The sequence below is a fragment of the Dinoponera quadriceps genome, unplaced genomic scaffold, assembly GCF_001313825.1.
Source record: "Dinoponera quadriceps isolate SergipeBrazil2010 unplaced genomic scaffold, ASM131382v1 scaffold3789, whole genome shotgun sequence".
Classification (NCBI taxonomy): Eukaryota; Metazoa; Arthropoda; class Insecta; order Hymenoptera; family Formicidae; genus Dinoponera; species Dinoponera quadriceps.
In genome coordinates, this window is record NW_014558236.1 from 33,019 (window position 1) to 55,102 (window position 22,084).

Sequence of the window (22,084 nt, forward strand, 5' to 3'; positions counted from 1 at the left end):
AGGGTGCATCTTCCAGGACGTTGTTTGTCGATCAGACGGAAATCACCGCTTTTAAATCGCTTAAACCGCAAAATGCGCACATACCGTACGACACAACACTTACTTTGCTGAGAAAGGAACAAATTCGCATGTCGCATCGATTCGCATGTTCTTGCAGCAATTTTTCCTTGTTGGAATTCATAAAGAATACAGTGTCGGATATGTATCTTATCTGTCGCCATGTTTGACTCTACTGAACTGAATATTTTTGAAGGTTATGCTGGGCCTTTCCCCATGCTAAATGTCATTTTTAATTGCTGTATGTCAACACTACATAACCGCAAAAGAGCGGAAAAATCAATTGATTTTAAAATTAATTTTTTAACCGCTTAAAACATTGATTATTCATTTTATTAATTATTCATTATGTACACTTAATATTTTCTCGCCCTTAATCCTCCTTATCCTCATTTCCCTCTCCTTCCAGAGCTTTCTCAATATATTTTCCTTTACATCATTAAGTTCATCATTTCAAATCTTTTCCCATTTTCCCTCTCCGTCCTCTCCCAACTTATCGAACCATCCTTTAGTCATTGTACACATATCTATATAATACATATATCTATATAATAACATATATCTATATAATATCTATATAAAATATCAATATAATATATATAATCTTATACAATCTTGTCCGTTACCGCAAAATACATGCATTTTATTACTGTTGCATTAACCAATATCTATTTACTTTCTCTAAATTCTCACACCTTAATTTAACCAAAGCTCTAATCCCAACTTTAATTACCCAATTCTTCCTTCCTTAAATAAATTAGACCACCTCCTTCCTTTTTTATTTCTTTATATCTTTTATTATTTATTATTTCGCATCTATAATCCTGTTTCCTCCCCATTAACAGAGTTATTTTTTCGGAGTATTTATTTGTCTCTCTCGTCGGTATAACGACACGTGTTGCGGCGAGAGCGAGAGAGCGAAAAAGCGATCGTCGCGATGACGCAAGCTGAGATCGCGGCCGGGATCAACGGGTTGATATTGCAGGTTGAACGAGTCGCGATGAGCCTCGTGACGGCCGCCGCTGCTCGATGCCTGCACGGAAAACACTAACTCGATTATGTCAAACGAAAATATTCTGTTAATTGAGCTTTGGTTACAGTAACGTGTAGCATTTTTTCATCGAACCGAAGGACTGTTTACATCAACGAGTACTTTCGGTTTCAGGAACCGAAATTTTCCGTTCCAAACGCATTAAACTATTCGGTTATCTAAACCGAGAATGCGAAGCGATATGTGCTGCCGTTGGATAAGATACACCAACAGCGCTAGTGGTCCTTCAGGCGACAGTCTCGGAATCAAGAAGTTTCAACTTCGTGTCCTACCAGAAGAAAAATAATATTTTTATCAAGTAGCAATATAATTCGGTCAAAATAACCGAGTACAATTGGTCCGAGCAGCGGAAGCGTTCTATAGGAATTTTTCTGTTTCTACAACCGAGTTTTCATCTGGTCCCCGGAAAATAGAAAATTTCGATTGTCATGACCGAAATTCAGTTACATGAACTGAGTTTTTTTTCCGCGTAATAATCGAAAGAAAATTTGATATTTGAGGTTTTTGAGATATGAGAATGATATACGAGGCTTTTGAGAAAAGGAAATATCTTCGAAATCATCTCTTTTAAAGCTAATTTTTTACTTTATAATGCTGTGTACGGCAATCCTGAAAAAGTGTATAAATAAGACGCTTTAATGCTCTGTAGGAACATAGAGTATTTCTCTTCTTTCTTTCTTGTACAATTCTTTATTTCGAGAACTGTTAACCCTTTCGCGGCGGAGTGCTCTGGAAAGAGTTGCGCTCTAAGCAGCCGATGCCAGATCGACCGCGCGGACCAAATACGCGAGTCGTTCCGAACGCAGTGTGTATATAATATTTGACTATGTAAAAAAAACCTTTGCACAAGAAGCGTATGCTGCTAGCACGTCAAAAACAACTTAATGGACATTAATGGCAGTTGTTGATAACAAACGAACAGCGCCTTCGTACGAAGAGAGCGGCTCCGGATGGGCGCCATCTGGCGCTGTTCGTTCACCGCGGGTAAATTTGCCTGAGCGCCGAACGGCGCTGTTCGCTGAGAATGAGCATCTATAGCTGAGCGCCTAAAGGCGCTGTTCGCCGCGAAAGGGTTAAAAGACGTCTGATAACATAACATTTGAAAGGAACCTTAGTTTTTCTGGCAGCATAAAACATAAAAATAAGAAATTATAGCAAAAATACGTTCTGTTGCTTTATTTTCATATTTCATACTATTAATATACAAAAATTAAAATATAGCTTTTACATTTTTTGAACTCTAGCTAAATAAATTTTTCATTGTCATTTTCTGTTTTAGCACATAAACATAAAATAGAAAATAATTAAAATTCAAGAAGGATACGATTTGTAATATGAAATTTATTGACCAGTCACGAGAGTGTCCGATCCATTTCGGACCCTTCTCGACATTATAATGGAAAGCACAGTTTCCTTATTGAGGATATGCGAAAAAGAAAATCCTATTCACATCGAATAGCAACGTCGATTTCGCAGATGTTTTAGCACGTTCACTACCACGCCGCGGAGGAGAAATCTTCACCAGACAGATCATACTTTATTTTTTAAATTTCTTCAAAATATGCAGATTTATACTCACGCACAATTAAAATTTAGTAAATGAGAATATAAATCTAGTTTTTCAATGTATCACAAATATGTGACGCTAGGCTAAGCGAACGAAATTATCCAAGTAGCCGAGTATCACATATTTGTGACAAAGCAAATTAAAAAAAAAATCCATGAATAATATGAAATTCGTGTTGAAAAAATATAACTATGTAATGTTTGGCTAATATAAATCTTTATTTTTATCTTTATTTTATCTTTCTTTATTTTTTGGGGAAATTTATTTACTATTTTATGAAGGTTATATTGTAGTAATATATATTTTAGGTCACTTACATGTTTGTTACCTATTTTAGCAATTGCAAAACCATATAGTAATATGAAATATACACCGTGAGACAAGCTAATAATTCGTTTTAATAAATTTGTTAAAATATCGTAATATAACCTCAGACCACGCTTGTTGATTAAACATGTGACTGTCTTCGAGCTCAGAACAGATTTCGTTTGTTTAAGAAATGAATAAATAAAAAATCGATTATCGTCACACATGTGTGACGCTGGGCCTTCAATAGAAACCGGTGTGTCACACATATGTGACGCTAGTAGCGAACGTGTTAGGAATGCATGGCCCTCGCGCGATGGCGATCGACGCGCACGCGTCAAGTTCACCTACGTGAGCATCGATGCACTCTCATTAGGCGCGAGCGTCCCCGCTTGCGAATGAAATTGCGTGGCACGCCGCGATGCATGCCTCAGCGCGACCGACGTCGCGTTGAAAGACGGATATACTGCATTTTCCACCGCATTATCTCAGCCGTATCTCAGGATGGGAGCTGGCCTCTTCGCTGGGGGACCCCCCTCGACTCCTCATCTCATGGTTGTAAAGTGAAGTAAAACGTTCTCCAATAATCTCGGGAATAGTTTTGCTTGGGACGCGAGGATGATGAATGAAGAAGAGAGCGAGAGAGAGAGAAGAGAAACAAAGCGATATACGATCGAATGAATCAGTCTTCGCTTAATTTCGAGGAAACAAAAGATCGACACGTGCGGTTTTTGCTTCACGATCGGTGTACGTGATTTATTAAAAATCATCGCGGTATCTATCATTGTGCATCATGAGGAAGCATTGGAGAAAATAAAAAATAAAATTTCGCGATTACAATGTGTTAATGCATCATCAACCGTGCAGACTACGCTTCACCAGGTTTTAAAAGCCATACATTTTATAAAAAGTGCGTAATAACGTATCTTGACCCGAATTTTTATAATTCTTACAACGTAAAAAGCAATATGATAAAATTTAAGAATAAAAATAATGTTTTCTCCAAATCAAAACTCTAGATTGTTCAATCGATTAACGATCATTAGAAAAAAGGATAAATCTATCCGATCAGTTAGTGATGTGTTAGTGATGTGTTAAAGAGAATGATTAATCATTCCGAATCGAAATTTTGGTCCTATGTTAAATATTTAATTCTATGATACAGCGGAAGTTAAAGTTGGCAGTATACGGTGTTTGTTTTCTTGCTTGAAATACTTCGTTCTGATTGGTGCATTTTCGACAATGGATCGAAACGCTCCAAGTAGAAAGCAGTATTGTAATCCAGCGCGAAAACAAGTACTGTGTACCGTCAGTTTAAGATAGGAAAATAAGTTATTTTGATATAATTTATTCCTACTTTGAACTTGATAATGACAATTTCCATTTTCGCTGTTTTTAGCATCAAAATAGGTTGTTTTAAATAGTCTTATTAATTAATTTAATAATCGAAATATCGAGAGCATTTGTAGTTTCAAAGTACTATTAAAATTATATCAACAGAATTCAAGTCTCAGGAGGGAAATTAACCAGTGCAACATCATCAAAGTAGATTTTCATTAATCTATAGGACGCGCGCGCGTGTGTGTATGTGTGTGCGTGCGTGCGTGCATGTACACATACATACACATATATATATGTAAAGTAGGAACCCAGACCGAATGAAAATATTGATTCCGGTCAACCAAAATATTTAAAAAAGATTCCGGTTTCAGTTTCTATTTTCTGCACAATGAAAGTACCGGAAAACTGTTTAAATTATGGTTTTCTCCGGTTTCGGTTCTTCAAACTTGTTTCCTTACTGAGATTTGTATTGACTTAAATTATATATATAATATATATATATAACGTATACAATAATATATTAGAAAAAATAATATCACTTCCTCGACGTAGATGGTATTTCTCCACTATTTCCATCTTCTGCTCTTAACTTTTTTGGATATATAATATTATCCTCGTTATTTGTAACCTCTGCCTAATGGAACATGTAAATTATGTAGATTATGAGAATATTCGGAAAATATCTCGATATTATAGAATATACAGAATATACATGTTCCGTTAGGGTAATTTGTACAATTCAGGATGATTGTCTTTCTGTTTACCTCAAAATTGTAATATATTATTTCTTCTATGAATCCTCTTCTGTTCAATATCGTATGCTTGAAGTTTATTTTTTATTTGTCGCGATAACTAATCAATGTCCGTTTTCGTGAGAGCTAGAATTTTATTATGAAATGAAAAAAAACGATTATTTAAAATCACAGAATAAGAATCGAAATAGCGAATCGGAAAGAACGCGAACAGAAAAAAATGTAACCGTTTCGATTTCGGTTCCGGTTCAGCAGGCTTTATAAAATTTTGATGTGGTTTACGGTTCCGGTCTGACAAAAATGTCGGTTTCCGTACGGCTTTCAGTTTCGGTTCCGATCTCTGATATAAAGTAGACGCAAACTAACTTGAAGAGCGTCAAAGCAGTATCAAAATTCCGACATGGGATTTTGGGTGAAAGATTACAATTCGGTCGAGTGACAGATTTATTTTGAGAGGCAATTTCAAATATTTAAATCAGCATCCTGACCCGCATCTCCTTCCCACCCTTTTTCTTTCTCTCTCATTTTCAACCTCGAAATCGAGCCAATGATGAAACTTACGATGAAACGCTCGACATGCGGCTCCGAATCATTGGCCATCGCCGGTATCGCGGCACAAGGAAAACCTTTCCCGTTGGATTTCTGCATCAACAAGTCACGCTGATAATACGCTCATTAGCTTCCTGTCTGTCATACGATACAATTAACGTCGTATATTAACGATGTGCGGAACGTTTGCGAAAATAACGCGCGTCGGAAATTAGCGCGCGAGTGCGAGTCGCGGCGAGCTGCGGTCACGCGAAGCACTGTGCGACGTGCGATGCTCGTGCTCCGCTCTGACGACGCTTATGAATTAATTAGATAATAACCAGGACAATTAGAGCCACGGAGGCACGCATGAAAACACCATCTGCTTCTCATCTCCGCGGAAAAGTCACCCAGTGAAATTGCGCGACGGCGCGCCGGCGCGAACAAACGAGCGGATGCGCTCACGACGCGTCGCGAGTCTGCGTTGCATTGCCGTTTCAACGATCGCTCGAAATCCTTCAGAAAAATCCGTAAACACACGGGTAAAGAACAATTCCGCTAGTGTAACTGAATTCACCATTACCCGGGGACTAGGCGAAAAATTCGCAAAACTCTCATAAGAATGGAAAGATTACTCCAGTTTCTGGTTTCTGGAAAGACTTTCGCAGGTTTCTATTCGGTCAATTGCTCTCGGTTGTCTTAACCCTTAGAAGCACGATGAGAAGCATACGTTCTACATTCTTTTTTCTTTCAGATTTATGTCGATAAAATTTTCATTGCTATATTTAGACTGTTTTTTTCTAGCATCTTCGAGTTAGGTAAATGTAAAAAAATCGTCAAAATATACATTTTGTTATTTGCAAAAGTTATAAATAACCAAATTAAGAAAACTATCTATTTTTTCAGAGAAAATACATTTTCCAGCGACCTTTCCAGGTGTTAAAATTTATATATATGGTTTTTTGAAATCGCCGATTGTGAATCTGATGTCAAAATTAGAAGATTTTCAAAATCAAAGATGACAGTCCAATATGGCGGACCGAAGTTGTAGCAACCAATTCTTTTCAAATGTTGTATCCGGAGAGTTTTCGGGCCTCTGGTTACGAATCTGATATTAAAATTAGAAGATTTTCAAAATTCAAAATGCAGGTTTAATATGACGGACGGAAATTGAAGTAAATCAAGCAATTCTCTTGAAATGTGGTATATAGAAGGTTTTCGGATCGAGGATTACGAATCTGGAATCGAAATTGAAAAATACAAAATTCAAAATGTTGAATACAAAATAGTGGTAATCAAACATGCAAAAACTCAGTGTCTATGGCTTTCAGAGCTTCCGAGTACAAATTATGAAATGCGATATTGCGAAAACGAATTAGAGAGATTGAAATGATATAATCTACAGCATAGACAAAATTTGCTTATACTGAATTTCTAAATAAAAAATTCATGTATTACTCATGAATATCAAATTTGAAGTGATTTGGTTGATTCGCTCCAATTTCGGTCCTCCATGTTGGATCCGTCATCTTAGATTTAAACAATTTTTCAATGTTGACCCGAGATTCGTGATCACCGACCTGAAAAACCCCCAAATTTTATAAAAAATAAGCGAGAGGGAAAACGTGTGCTTCAAATGATCAATCAAATTGATAAACATCATAAAAAATAAAATCGAGTTATTTATCAGGCGTGACTCCAGACTTTCGAAAAATTACCGAGTTTCCTAATAAGAGGGCAGATCTCGTGAAAGCTCCTAAAATGCTCTCACATCGGGATAAGTCGCGACGATCGAGATTATTCTGCGCTTCTTCGCACTTATTCACTTATCGGCTCCGAACTAATTTGTTCGGGCACTCACGGAGCTGATAACAAATGCCGAAGATTTCAAGTGATAAAGGAGTAATCGACTATCGTGCTATCTTTTCGCGCTGGTCGCCTCGATAAATTTCTCGACGCGAATTTCTAGCTTATGCGCTACACGTATATCGCGCCGCGTTAGAGAATTGCGAAGTACGCCGGACGATAAACGGTGCGTCCCTCCGAAAGGAAGAGCAACGTTCTCAGATATATATTCGATGAGTCACAACGGAGTGTATTGTTTGCGTATGAGCTCTAATTACTGCAACCTTACTGGATTGTACTACCGCCTTGATAACGACGCTTCCGCGCCACGTTCCTGGCACACAAGCGCGAATTAGACTGAGCGCGCGATAGCACTGAGCGGGTGTGCGTATGCTACGAAGGAAGCGACTTATCCGAAAAAAAACGGAAAAGAAACGAATCTCTTAAAGCCACGAAAGTTTCGCTGAATCTTTCGGAATGAAATTTCATTCGGAATGTACACTGAAAGAAGGATTTACTAATATATAACAAAATTTAGTAACTGTTAATAAATAATTCGGTGAAACATTGCGGGCCGAAAGTTCGGCAACAGTTACGAAATAATTTGATTAGATGATGTAAGTATATAGTTTTAAGAATTAAAATTTAGTTGCTTAAACATTTAGGTCATTAAACTAAATTTTTAATTTTAATTTACCGGTAATTAATATCATTTTTGATAGCAGAAAATGAGATATATTCGATAATTATTATTAGACATATAGTCCGTAAGGAAAATTGTTTTAGATAATTATCATCATTTTACTAAAAATCTTATCGTTCTACGTAAATTACCTTAAGATAACTTGACATTCCCTTGCTACATTTTGATGATACTTTTTTCATTTTATATGTAAAAAAAATCCTTTGTAGTTTCGACCTCGTAGTGGTCACCCCATCCAAATATTGACCGCAATCCGTGCTGTTTTATTTCAGTGATCAGTGATCAGACAAAAACCGACAAATTCTACAAGTTCTCGTCATGTATTATATCTCGTCTTTATAATATGTCTTTGTATGGAGAAAGAGAAAGAGAGTAAAGAGTGAATGAGAGAAATAAAGAGAGAGAGAGAGAGAGAGAGAGAGAGAGAGAGAGAGGAGAGTCATAAATATTTACTAATATTTATTAATAGTTACCAAATATTTTATAATAACGGAAGTGAATGATTTTGTAATACTTACCAAATACCTAATAATAATTATCAAACATTTAATAACAGATGTTAAATATTTGATAGCAATTACTATTTTACTTAATTGATTTGACTCTGTATAAAAGTCGTTCATACTGCAGGCCAATTAAATACTTGATAATTAATATCAAATTTCATAACAAATACCAAATATTCTGTCGAAATTTCTAACTAAATGCATTTAGTAAGTATTGCTAATCTTTTTTTTTTCAGTGTAGCGTGATCACCGAGTTACTCAAATTCGAATGACTTTACTCATATGGAATTTTTCGTTCTGAATGGTCGAGTGAATATTTCGTGATTATTTGTTCGAAATTGAAGTGTGCATTTGTTGTGTTCCACCGTCACGAAAACTTATTCACTCCAACCTAATCTACTGAAACATTCGCTCATACGGAGTCAGAATTCACTCTGAAGGAAGAAAAAGATCATTCTACTGCTAAGAAAAGCGATCACCCAGTTTATTGTTTTCTTTTAAGTAATAATTATTTTCAACAAAGAATATTTTGTTAATAACAATCTTAAGATATATTCAATGCAAATTTTAGACAAGCTCATTATAGCTCACTCGAAAGAAGAAATTATTCTAATTTCAAGATTTACAAATTTTATCGAAGAAAATTCAAATTCGGTTAATTTGAATGAACAAACCGAAGAAATTTGTTTTAATTTAATATTCTTGACTGAAATATTCAATTTATACCAGGATTTAGAACATATTTTAAATAAATTTGATACTTATGAGAGGAGGGAGGGAGAGAGAGAGAGAGAGAGAAAGAGATTAGAAGAGATGAGAGAGAAAGAGAACTTATGATATATATATCATCATAAGTTTTATGTGAGGATAAATATTTGCTCCCCCCTCACCCTCGATTGAAATCTTGGCCCATAATTGTGAGCATTTCCAACATGCGAAAGCAATCATTTCTGGCCGATTTTCCTCTGTGAATCCTCGCGAGTACTACCTGTCTTACGTAATCAGGACCGTCACTCGTGAAGTTATTGACGCGACGGATGATTTAATCTCGTTGAGAAATAATCGGAAATGCGCGACATATCGCTATCTAATATATCCAACGGCTGAACGAACAGCCATGGCTTCGTGGCTTCGCGTGTTCGACATCGATAGAGAACGATAACAAATTGAAAAAGAAAACACTCAAAAGATAAGGAGCCTCGTACACAGCAAAGTAGATCTCGATCCGAGTATCGTCACAAGTATGTGTTGTGATTAAAACTCCTGAGCTTACGAACGAAAAAATAGCGGCGAGCTTTTTCGTCAAGTCGCTAACTTCGCAGTCTTTCCACGAACCTTTGTGATTTCGAAGCTAAGAGTCTCTCAATCCGGCCATACTGAGACAACGTCTCCAAACATATAAGGGCGTCCCATTTTAAATGGCGCCCTCAAATATCTCTTAAACGATGCATTTCGGAGAAAAATGTTTCATGCAAAAGTTGTATGGTTTGGAGGGGGACATAACGTGGTGTCATTAGTTTGACATTTGATAGTCTTTTGAAGGTCACATGAAAGTCACTTTCAATTTCTTAAATGGAAACTCTTACATTTTATTGCATATTCTTATAGTTTACCTTGAGAGCTTTTCAAAACACTACAATAAAATTTTCGACCGAAGTGCGTTTAAATAACGCTGTAGATATAATCAAACTCAATTTTTCAGCACTCGGTGTGTCTAAACTATTTCACTCCTTGCTGTACAATGCGGTATTTCGGGTACGCATCAAAGAAAAAAGATTATTGCAAAACACGCAAAGCGCACGGAAACGATGCGGCTGGTATCGTCTCTCGTCCGGGATACAATATCATATTTTGTCGTTGCCGCGGTGTCGCATTATCAATTTCCTCGTCGCGCAGTCCACAGCCTACTTTCACTCGCACATTATTCGCGACTGCTTCGTTCGCGTCGCGTACATTTTGTTTATATCCGAAGGAGTATCATCGCTATAAAAAAGAGAGAGAGAGAGAGAGTGTGTGTGTACATGGAAAAAAAAGTATTTTTATTTGAGAAGATCTATATTCTCAACATGTTGAAATAAGATGATATAGTGCTGGATAGATAAAACTTGTTAACACGAAGAAATTCCAGATAGTTTTACTAAAAATATTATATTCTCGTTATTTAAGAATAATTTTCTTGAATTGAAAGTGAAGAATATCGGATATTCTTCACTTTCAATTCATTAAGCTATATGAGAGCAGATATTTGCATTGTAAAAAGTCCCGAGTTCGAATCCTTCCAGCAACTTTGGCTTCCGGATTTTCTCCGACTCTTATAAGAGCCGGGTTTTATATTTAAGATCATCTTAAGAGTATCTTCAGATACTATACGAATAGCTTCATTGGCTACAATGTGAAGACGAACCTAACTTAAAACGGTCTTTAATATAAGACTCAATTTGTATTTTGAAGTGAAAAGGTTCATATTGTTCGAAGAAAATTGTCGTACATTTAACTCAAATACAGAATTATTCAAAATAACACATTAATCTTTTTGATATAATTATTTTAAATGTTATAACAAGATTTATTATTTTCAGAATAATCATATTGTAATCTGTAGTGGACCATCATCATAACTTTGCAATAATATTATGATATTATTGAAATTCAAGAATATTAAATTTTTGTAAGAAGATGATGTATTCTTGCTTATATATGAAACAATGATGGCGTCTATTATAATATATAAGTCTTGAATTGAAAGTTAATTTTTTTCCGTGTAAAAGATCGTGCGGTGTAAACGCGAGTCACGCGCGGTACGCATCGTGATAACCAGATTTCGATTGATAAGACCGCCTCTTTCTCGCTGATATTCTCGATATTTCGCGTTTTTCCGCGTCGCACGTTTCCTCTCGACGCTCGGAAATTGAATTCGAAAATCCGTATCTGTACTCGTCGAATAGATTAACGACGAATGAATTGCCTCGCGAAACGTCAATTCATTGTAAAAGCGAAAATACGATCGCAATTATACGCGACGCGACGACTATAGCGCGCAACATGCGGTGGCAAAGTTTTAATTCACGTGCTCTCGTATATATATTTCTTCGTAATATTTCCCTTCTATGCAAAGATTGGAAAGAATTTGGAGTGATGTATTAGATGAGGAGAAAGGAATGGTAATAAAGGAATCTATGGAAGGAAAAGGAAAAAAGGGAGAGTTTTATGGAGAAAATGGATAGAACTTGTCTAGGATAATGGTAGAAAGAGATAAAGACAGGTAATAATAGGTAAGAGGAAAATAAGAAAAAGGTGAATTGTGTAAAGGAAAAGAAAAATGGTAAAAGTTATAAACAAATAAGGTAGCTGGAGTGTAAAGGTTAGGCGGAGTTCATTCCAATGTATAAATGTAAAAAAGGTAAAATGTAAATAGTTAAATATATGTAATGTAATATAAAATAGAATAAAACAGGATAAACGGATGTAAAGTAAATAGAAGCGGAAGTAATTTAAGAATAGGATAGAGATGTAAGATGTTCTTCAGAGGAGAAATTGTAAGTTTTATTAAACAAATAATAATTTAATATAACTGTTATTTAAATACGTGCAATTTCTGTGATACGAAGGTGAAATGTATAATAATTTTTTTCGTTGTTTTAGTTTTCTTCTGTAGTTTAGATTGAATATAAATAGAAAGTATACAGAGTATATATATATGTGTGTGTGTGTGTCGAAGTGTGTGGAAGAACGAATTTTAGAGCAAATGTAAATCAAGTCGCTTCCTGGCAATGTAAGCTGAATTAATAATAATGATATATAAATCAATCATGGTATTTTCCTTATTTTTTCCTCGCCTCCGCATTGTCGAGGTATTTCACGTGGATTGTTAGATAGTCGCAACGAATAACGAGAGAATAATGATTCTCCGTGTTTTCCCTAATAACATACAATAACGAGTTTCGTACCATGCCGGATCAAAAATAGAGTTTCACGTGCGAAGCACGGAGAGAGAAACGACCGAGAACAAGAAAGAGGGAAAAAGGTAGTCTGTGAGGAGCGGTATCCTTATAAGCGTGTAATATTATTTAATATTAAGTAATGTTCTAAGAATATTCTTAGAATATTAGACGTAATATTCTAATAATATTCTAGTAATATTATTTAATATTAAGCAATATTTGTGAAATATTAAAAGATGGTTATATGTTCACTCAAATAATATTAAACAAATAATATTATTTAATGTTATTGTAATATTATATATTATTTAAATAGTCAACTCTATATATATCATAATATATATAATTGTAGTTGTTTATTTCAAATGTATTGCAATACCAATTGTTTCATTATATAAATAAAGTCAAAAGAATTTTGTGTAAAAATACGTTTTATATTAAAAAAATTATATATACATATATATATTCTTTTCTATATTATTAGTATTTTTTTTTTGTTATATTCTAAGAACATTTTTATAATATGCTAAGAATATGCCGAGAATATTATATGAAGCGGACATATAACATCAATAAAACATTTCTATGATATTAAAAAATATTACGTAACATTCTTAGAATATTATAAGAATATTATTTTAATATTGAATAATATTCATATAATATTTTGAGAATATTATGCGTTTATAGGGATTATTCGCCGCGAATTTCGTAGTTATGATAAAATTGTGCGAGAAAAAGAAGAAACGGAAAATCGGATTACGCCCACAGAGTAATCGCGTGCTGTTGGCGCTCGCTATCAAATCGATTGACGCCGCGGCACCGCGAAAGAGATCGCTCGGGATCGCACGCCACGACCACGTGAAATATTGTTCGTCGCGAGACTCACGCCCTTCGCGAAAAGAGCTTCTCCGAAGGGTACCTGAAGATGTTATTTCGAAGTGGCGTCACTCAAGAAAATGGTTTTGCAGTTATAGCAAAAATGATCTAAATAGACGGGAAATTAGCTAAGATGGATAAATGTCTAGCAAACACTTCAATATCACATGTCCGTTGTATCTAATCAATATAGGCAACAGGGACGGAATTTTTATCTGAAATATTTGTCTAATTTAGCAAGAAAATCTCTCTGTAGAGCCCGTCCGGATTAAGACCAGTCACATTTCTTCTTAAAAATTAGTAACAGGACAGGACCTAAATTTTTTTGCATGTATTGCTAGAATACTGTAAATTACATGTATCACATACCATTTTTTAACAGATACAAAAAATACCGGATATATTTTATCTGCGACATTTAGAATTCTAGCTGGACCAGCAATACATTTCCCAGAGTGTATAATTATTTTGCGTTCCGATAGATTATGCAGATCTGTCATTGTCGTTCGCAAACGTTAATGAGTCTTGAACGATTATTGACGGGTATCGTTGAACAGCGGATACATAGAATATCGCCGCTATTGTTGCTAATCTCCCTCTCTCCATGTACCTTATTTAATGTACATAGGAAAAAATTAGTTAATTTTAGTACCTTAGTACCTTATTTAACGTACATAGGAAAAAAGTTTGGTTAAATATATCTGAAATATGGGCAAGCCAAACGTGTTTTGGCCGAAGGAAACAGATTTTCTGGTTCTTATGAGTTTAATTTAATGGTTCTTATAATTAGAAATTCTATTTCCCTCAGCCTAAACGCGTTTGATTCGTCTATTTTAGGTAAATTCAATGAAACTGTTTTTTTCTTTATAAACGACGGAATTTGCGTCTCCACCGTGCACTGAAAAAACAATTTTTCATATTTGTAACTATAATTGCATAAGTGAAAGAAGTAAGTATAAGTTATAGTAAGAAGAATCATTTTTCTAGTAAATGTTACTACAGTGTCGGTGATAATAACCTTAGATGCATATTGCCGCTACTATTTTGTGGATCGAAACCAGAAGGAGATCTAATTAAATTGAAAATGACTGTAATTTTCGTGGAATTTGAACCTTAGCAGAATTACTGATTTATCGGTTCAAGACAACATTTTGTAACGTCTTAACTTTTAGTCTCAAGTAACATACAATTATATTATCTTGAGTCAGCAGTCGCAAACCAACAAATCGTTCTGCTTGTGAGTGATGACCAACCGCTGTATAACAAAAAAAAGTAAAAGATGGTAACTTAGACAAGGACTTACGATACGAAACATTATCTTAAAATAACAAGTCAGCCATTCCCCTTAAGCGGGATCTACAATGAGAATTTAAGGCGTAATATTTAACCCTTAATAGCACGGTAGGAAGTATACTTTTTTATTTTCAGATTTTTGTCGATAAAATTTCATTGCTATATTTGGACTGTTTTTTTCTATCTTAGGGATAGGTGAATATAAAAGAATTGTCAAAATATACATTTCGTTAACTGCAAAGGTGTTATAAATAACAAAATTAAGAAAAATGCCTGTTTTTTTTTAAGAGAAAATATATTTTCCAGTGACTTTTCCAAAATTTAGGCGTTAAAACTTACATACAGAGTTTTTTGAGGTTGTTGATTACGAACATGATGTCAGAATTAAAAAATTTTCAAAATTCAAAATAGCGGTCTAATATGGCGGACTGAAATTGCAGTAAATCAAGCAATTCTTCTCAAATGTGGTATATAGAGGGTTTTCGGGTCGCTGATTACGAATTTGGGATTGAAGTTGAAAAATTACAAAATTCAAAATTATGAATACAAAATAGTGGATCAAACATGCAAAAACTCAATGTCTATGGTTTTCAAAGCTGCCAAGTACAAATTATGAAATGCGATATTGCGAAAATGAATTAGAGGGATTGAAATGATATAACTTACAATATAGATAAAATCTTGCTTATACCAAATTTGAAGTGATTCGGTGCAATTTCGGTCCTCCATATAGGATCCGTCAACTAAAAAAATTTTTCAATTTTTCATGGTTAAGAAATTGACCAACCACAGTCGAATTATAGAAGAAAAATAAATTGTCAATTTCTTAAATCTCACGTCTAAAATTCTCATCGTAAATCCCGCTTAAGGCTTTTTCAGCGTGCGGCTCTCAGATCGCCAGCTCGCAATCTCGAAGTCCGGTCCGTTGAGAATTCGCGGGAACAAGCCTATAATGTTACTTCGGCACTCTTGCACTCGATTATATAATGTAATTTAAAAACTCCCGGCGATTACGTAACGTTATTTAAAAAGCGCTCTCGCGCTTACGTAACGTCGTTTGACAACAGGTTCGCGGTTATTTCGCGGCATCGAGTGCGCGCGTCTGCTCGCGAAAATCGACCCGCTCGGAAATTCGCGGAGGCCACACATCCCCTGAGAATGCTCGAGTATGCGCGTCTCTCTCTCCACCTTGCTACCCGGTAAACAGGAAACCATTAACGCAACGTTATCACAATGATATTTTATAATACGTAACGTCTTCAATATTCTCGTTTTTAATGTTGTATATAATGTCATTGTTAACGATATTTGATTCGAAACGTTAAAAATAATGCTTCTTTATTATGATTTTAATATTTAGGGACACAATATTATCAAGTAAGTTCAAAAACATTTATAAAATATTATGTCAAAGCGTTTATAAAATCCACGTAAAATCAATGTTTCGAAGGATTGATTTAACGTTTCTCGCTTACTTACCTTCTTCGGCGGCATAACGAAGAGCGAGGGGAAAGGAGAGGAGGAGGCGATGGCCGGTCAGCTCGCTCAGGTGAACGCGGATGCACCCTCTCGCGCGCGTACTACGGCGACGAGCGGCGACGAGAGATAGTAAGAGAAGAGAGACGTGGAACGACGCGCACGTGAGAGAGACGAGACGAGCGCGAAGGAACGAGAAGGTACGCACCTTCTCTCTGTGTGACCCTGTGACCCGGTGGCGCGTCGGGGACGCTATCCCAGGCGTGTCCCAGCGCGTGAAACGCGAGCGATTCGCGCGACGAAATGAGCCCGGCCGCTCGACACATCGGCCGATTTAATCGCACGAGCGCGCGAAGGAACGCGCGGAGGAGACGACACGTCCGTTTCCCCACTCCGGGCAAGCCGCATCTCATCGTGCGCGCTTTGCGTTTGCTTCTCTCTACGTGCGTAGACGCGTACCCCTCCGGGTACGCGTACGCCGCTTCCTCCCCCTCGATGCCCCAAACGTTTTCCGACACTCTCTCTCTCTCGCGTCCTGCCGCCTTCCCGCTGCACCCACAATCTCCGCTGTACTCCTCGCCCCCTCCTGTTACCGCCTCGTTTCGCCTCGCCGACAAACATACTGTCGCATTACTCACCGGTTCGCGAGCGCGACGCGACGCGAACAAAGCCGGCGAACATATTCGAGTACAAAGTTCCGCGCGATTCCTCGAGTGCACGAGCCCGCGCGAACGCACGATATCGACGATTTCATTTGCTCTTTCTCTCCCCTTCTCTCTCATTTTCCTCTTTCTCACTCTTCCGTTCTCTTTCCCCGGCGACAAAGGCGGTCACGATCACATCGTGCCGATATTAGCGATTATCTGATAGCGCGCGATGCGTGAACAGTAACGCGTAATAGCCGCGTTTTACGAGATATGAAAGTTCTAATGCAGTTTTAGCTGTGAGATATATGTTATACATAGGGTGTTACGTAACATATTTAAGGAATATATTTCTGATGTAAATTGAAGTAGACGATGAAAGATTTATTTGGATTTAGTTATTATATATTAGTGGCATAATGCTGTTGGTAGCTGTTGGTAGCATCAGCTGTAATGGTTTCATTTGGGCGCAAGAGCTCGAAATACAGCATACCGTCCTGGTTCCACCAAATGCAGAGCAATGTCTATGCTCATGAATATTGTTTCGAAGGATTGATTTAACGTTTCTCGCTCTTCCTCGGCGTTGAAGTGGATGGTCGGCCGGAATCCACCCATGATTTCCTCCGCTTGAGATTATCAAAATAAATCCATTTTTTCATCACCAGTCACGATACGCCATAAAAACTCTTTTTTCTTTGCCTGGCAAGGAAAGAAGTCGCGATAGACAAACGATTCGAAATGGCATTTTCTGACAATCCATGTGGTAGCCATATCCCTTCCTTATGAATTTGTCCCATGACATGCAAACGTTTTGAGACGGCCATTGGAGTAACATTTAATGCTTTCGTCAACTCTAAAAGTGTTTGAGCTAGATCTTCATCGAGCAATTCTTGCAGCTCGACATCTTCCAATTTTTTCAGCTGTCCGGGACATTCTTTGCCTCTCGCGTTAAAACCACCGTTTTGAAAGCGTTCAAACTAAACTCTATATGTTCTTTCCGATGGAGTTCCATCACCATATACTTCGGATAATAAGCGATGCATTTCAGCTGCAGTTTTTTTGAGGTAGTGTAGGTAGGATATAATGAAGAAGCGCATGTCGGAAAAACAGCTTATCGCAGTTCATTTTCATTCGATTGGATCTCTTGGACGTCGAGAAATTCTGTGAGGACTGAATCGCTTTCAGTAATGTCTAAACTATACAAGATATGCGACTTCACCGTCGAAACTCGCCAGCGCTGGAGCCGGTACCCTCTAATAACGAGCGGCAGGAATTAAATTTACCACCTAATAAGTTATTTGAAAGAAATAACACCATTCTCTTAACGCCGAAGAGGAATATTCATGAGCATAGACATTGCTCTGCATTTGGAGGGACCAGGACGGTATACTGTATTACGAGCTCTTGCGCCCAAATGAAACCATTACAGCTGATGCTACCAACAGCTACCAACAGCATTATGCCACTAATATATAATAACTAAATCCAAATAAATCTTTCATCGTCTATTTCAATTGACATCAGATACAATTACATCAGAAATATATTCCTTAAATATGTTACGTGGGGTCCTGAGAACCTGGGATCATTTCATATTCCAACGATTAGAAAATCAAACTCTCGTCACTGTGAATTTTTTTCACTCATCGGGAATTAATATGTACTTTTCATTTGGACATTTAGAGACTTAACTTATGCAACAAGAATAGACTGTGACCCGTTTTATTTACAAGGTCTGTTTTCTATTCCTTCATTGGCTGCACTAGTTTGCACTAGTTCTCTTTTCCTCTCTTTCCCAAATCTCCAGAGAGAGATAAAGTATATAAGTCTGTAAAAACTTGTTGGGGTACAAAACAACCCCAGGTGATCGTTCACATTATAAAATTAGTCAAGTATGGTAACAGTTCGTATTGTGAAAATAAGATAATTATAAGTTTAAATAAAATTATGTGCGCCTAGTAAACATTAAACAATATTTACGTTACATCTGATATTGACCGATAAAAATGTCCAGAGAAATAGGCAAAGCTACAATTATTAAATATCTAATATTTATATTTATTGCTTATAATTAACGTATATAGTTAACATTAACATTTATTATAAGTAAGATGAATATCTTGAACTACATTTTTTATTAAATATTAAATATAAAAAATATCTATATTACTAAAAAATTATAATTTTTTTATTTAAAAATATTATGTTATATATTTATATATAACATAACTTCAACATAAATTCATTTAACAATGAAGAAATATAAAAATAAATAATTTTTTACAATCCTGAATCAATAAATCAATAATAGTAACTCTGACCGTGATTTAATCTTACTTTATATTCTTATAAAATAATTGTTATTTAATATATTTTCAATCTTTTTAATATGAGGGTGGATCAAATATAAACGAGCCTTTTTAAATTGCGCGCCCGTCGGCGGCATGAGGGGTCTGCAATGTTTTGGACAGTAGAGGGGGATCATGTGGAAGGCAGTGATAACGTTGGCGCGCCACATGCTTCTTATTCTCAGCAGCAATCACGATAAGCGAGAAAGAAGTACACCCCGCAGTTGCACAACGTGTTATTAAGTTTCTTGTCAACGAAAATGTAAATGCTGCTAAATTCCACGCCGTTTACTCCCACAGTTCAGGGGAAGAACCCTTTCATGGGCTCGGGTGAAGCAGTGGTATAACGAATTTAAGAAAGGACGGAAGCGTGTTGAAAACATTGCCGCCGTCCCCGCACCAGCATCACACCGCAGAACACCGAGGCTGTTCGAGAACTCATCGAAGACGATCGATACTTAACTGTTCTTAATCTCTTAGGAACTTCAGTTAGAGCTGCCTATCGGTCAAAAAGGCGCGGCGTTCCAATCAGAAGTATGTTGCTTCTCCATGACAACGCCAGACCCCACACCACAACAGTAACACAACAAAAATTGGCCGATATGCACTGAGCTGTCTTAGAACATCCACCCTACAGCCCAGACCTGTCACCATGTGATTTCCATATGTTTGGACCACTCAAAGAAGCCCTTGGTGGACAGCGCTTCACAACGAACGAGGAGGTGCAGCAGTTCGTGTGCAATTGGTTTCATACACGTTCGCGAATTTTTTATGATACCGGGATTAAAAAATTACCAGACCGTTGGAGGAAGTGTATAGATAAGATAGGGGACTATATAGAAAAATAAGAAAAATGTAAATTAGAATTGAATTTGAAAAATATATGGTTTTTTGCAAAAGGTTCGTTTATATTTGATCCACCCTTGTAATTATTCTTTATGAACCTTTAAATATCTTATTTTAGGTAAAATAGGCAAACAGCGTTTTTTAATTGATATCTTCATTTATTAGAAATATTGTCATAATAAAACATTTGATGTGCTTACTTCGATTCTTAAATTTTTTTTTATTTCTCTCCATTTTTTTCAAAAAGTAGCGAGTAAATCTAAATCATTTACAGTATCCTTAAATAATAATAAATTATAGAATAATCGACAATATGCTATATTTTGTTAATAATGTTGAGAACCGAGATTAGTTTGGGACATTCTGTATATGAAGTACCAGAGAATTTCATTAATATGGATTCCCCCGGCCAATGCAAAGTATGAATATGCGGATTAATGTTGACAATTGAGCGACTCGTTACGAAAGAGATATGACGAGGTGGTCACGTTTTCCTCGAGGGAATCTCGATAGAAAATTTACGAGGCAGTTAGTCGTTGAGGAATAATGTGTTGGAAGAGCGGCCGGGTCAATGACGACGATTATTGATGCGATAATTTCGAGGGAACAATGGAAATTTCATTCGGCGATAAAAAATGCTGGAAGATAATCACGAGCTTTGCCCTGTGACCTTTACCAATGCGCAATCGCACGATCTACTTGAACGCTCGATATTATTATTTTCATTATTATTATTATCAAACACTGGTAATGCCATCATTTTTTTTCTAACGCGCTAAGTGCTGTGCCAACCGCGATAGCGTTATCTTAATGATATTGCTCGTAGATTCACGTATTTGTAAGAATCAGATGATCTCACCGACGTTGCCGACGCTTCCCTGACTGGACGTGGACACTATTTGCGCGTAGAATATATTCATCTCGCATATGTCCATTCAGTACACTACCCCATCATCCACATCATTTTCATATGTAATGAACATTCTCGAATGAAATAAAAAAAAAACAAAGAAAAGAAGAAAAAATTCGCAAAAAGGGAGATATAGTCGGCGTCATCTATTCTGTATTTACAGAAAATACTAAATTACACGATTTTCAGTTTTATATAATGGCGAATTTATATACAAATTAATTATGCTCGCGAAGAAAATACTACGGATATTATTTAATCAGATATGGTTGCCGCAACAAAATATTAATGTTATTTTCCGCCTATTCACAGATAAAGATTGTAAAAACCATAGTATTAAGGAAGAGACTGTGTATTTGCCACAAAATTGGAGGATATTCGCTGTATGGATATCACAACTGTAGGAAAACTGATAATACATCTGCAGGTATTCGGAAATGCACCTTGCATTGGATATTGAAAAAAATACACTTCAGATCAGTGTTAGAAAAGAAATGAATTTTCCACCGTTTCGCTTTTTATTAACACAACGAGCTGTTTCAAACAAACTACGTGACTCGAAAAATCCATTTTCTCTCTGGCACTGATTTAGAGGAAAAAGTACCGCGAATATACTAATGATATTTTCACACCTGCCATCTTATAACTATTATTAGGTGCTTGAATTAATTCTCGCTGTTGACTAATAGAGGTCAGTAGTTGTGCTATTTCAACATAGACCAAAATGACTGTTGATATATATGAAAGTACTGTCAATAGGTTTTAATAATCAGTGTGTGACATTAGATCGTAATGCAAAGAACATAATTTTTTATTGAAGTTGTTTCTTAGCAAAAAAAGAACATTTACAGGAAGCATTACTTTTCTGCTTTCATCTCAAGAAATCTGCTGGGAGCATGCTCTATCTGCAGCAACTTGCAGAGATTGGTTCAGACGATTCAAAGACAACGATTTTGACGTGAATGGCAAAGAGCGCCTGGTCAGCTGAAAAAATTTGTAGATGGAGAATTGGAAGTATTACTGGAAGAAGATTTATGTCAGACGCTCAAAGAGTTGCCGGAAACACTAAATGTCGATGAGTCAAACCGTTA

At 36.3% G+C, this 22,084-nt stretch overlaps 1 protein-coding gene across 3 annotated transcripts in view; it reads right to left on the reverse strand.

Annotated features, from left to right (window-relative positions):
• Window positions 1–22,084, reverse strand: part of LOC106749679 (monocarboxylate transporter 3) — a 53,432-nt gene that overhangs the window by 25,430 nt on the left and 5,918 nt on the right. The window contains exon 1 of one of the 3 annotated variants that reach the window (XM_014629364.1): window positions 16,249–16,278. The exons of the other annotated variants lie outside the window; for them this stretch is intronic. Coding sequence (XP_014484850.1) covers window positions 16,249–16,263 — 15 coding nt within the window. The 5' untranslated portion in view covers window positions 16,264–16,278. Of the gene's footprint in view, window positions 1–16,248; window positions 16,279–22,084 lie in introns of those variants that run through there. 3 annotated transcript variants of the gene reach the window in all.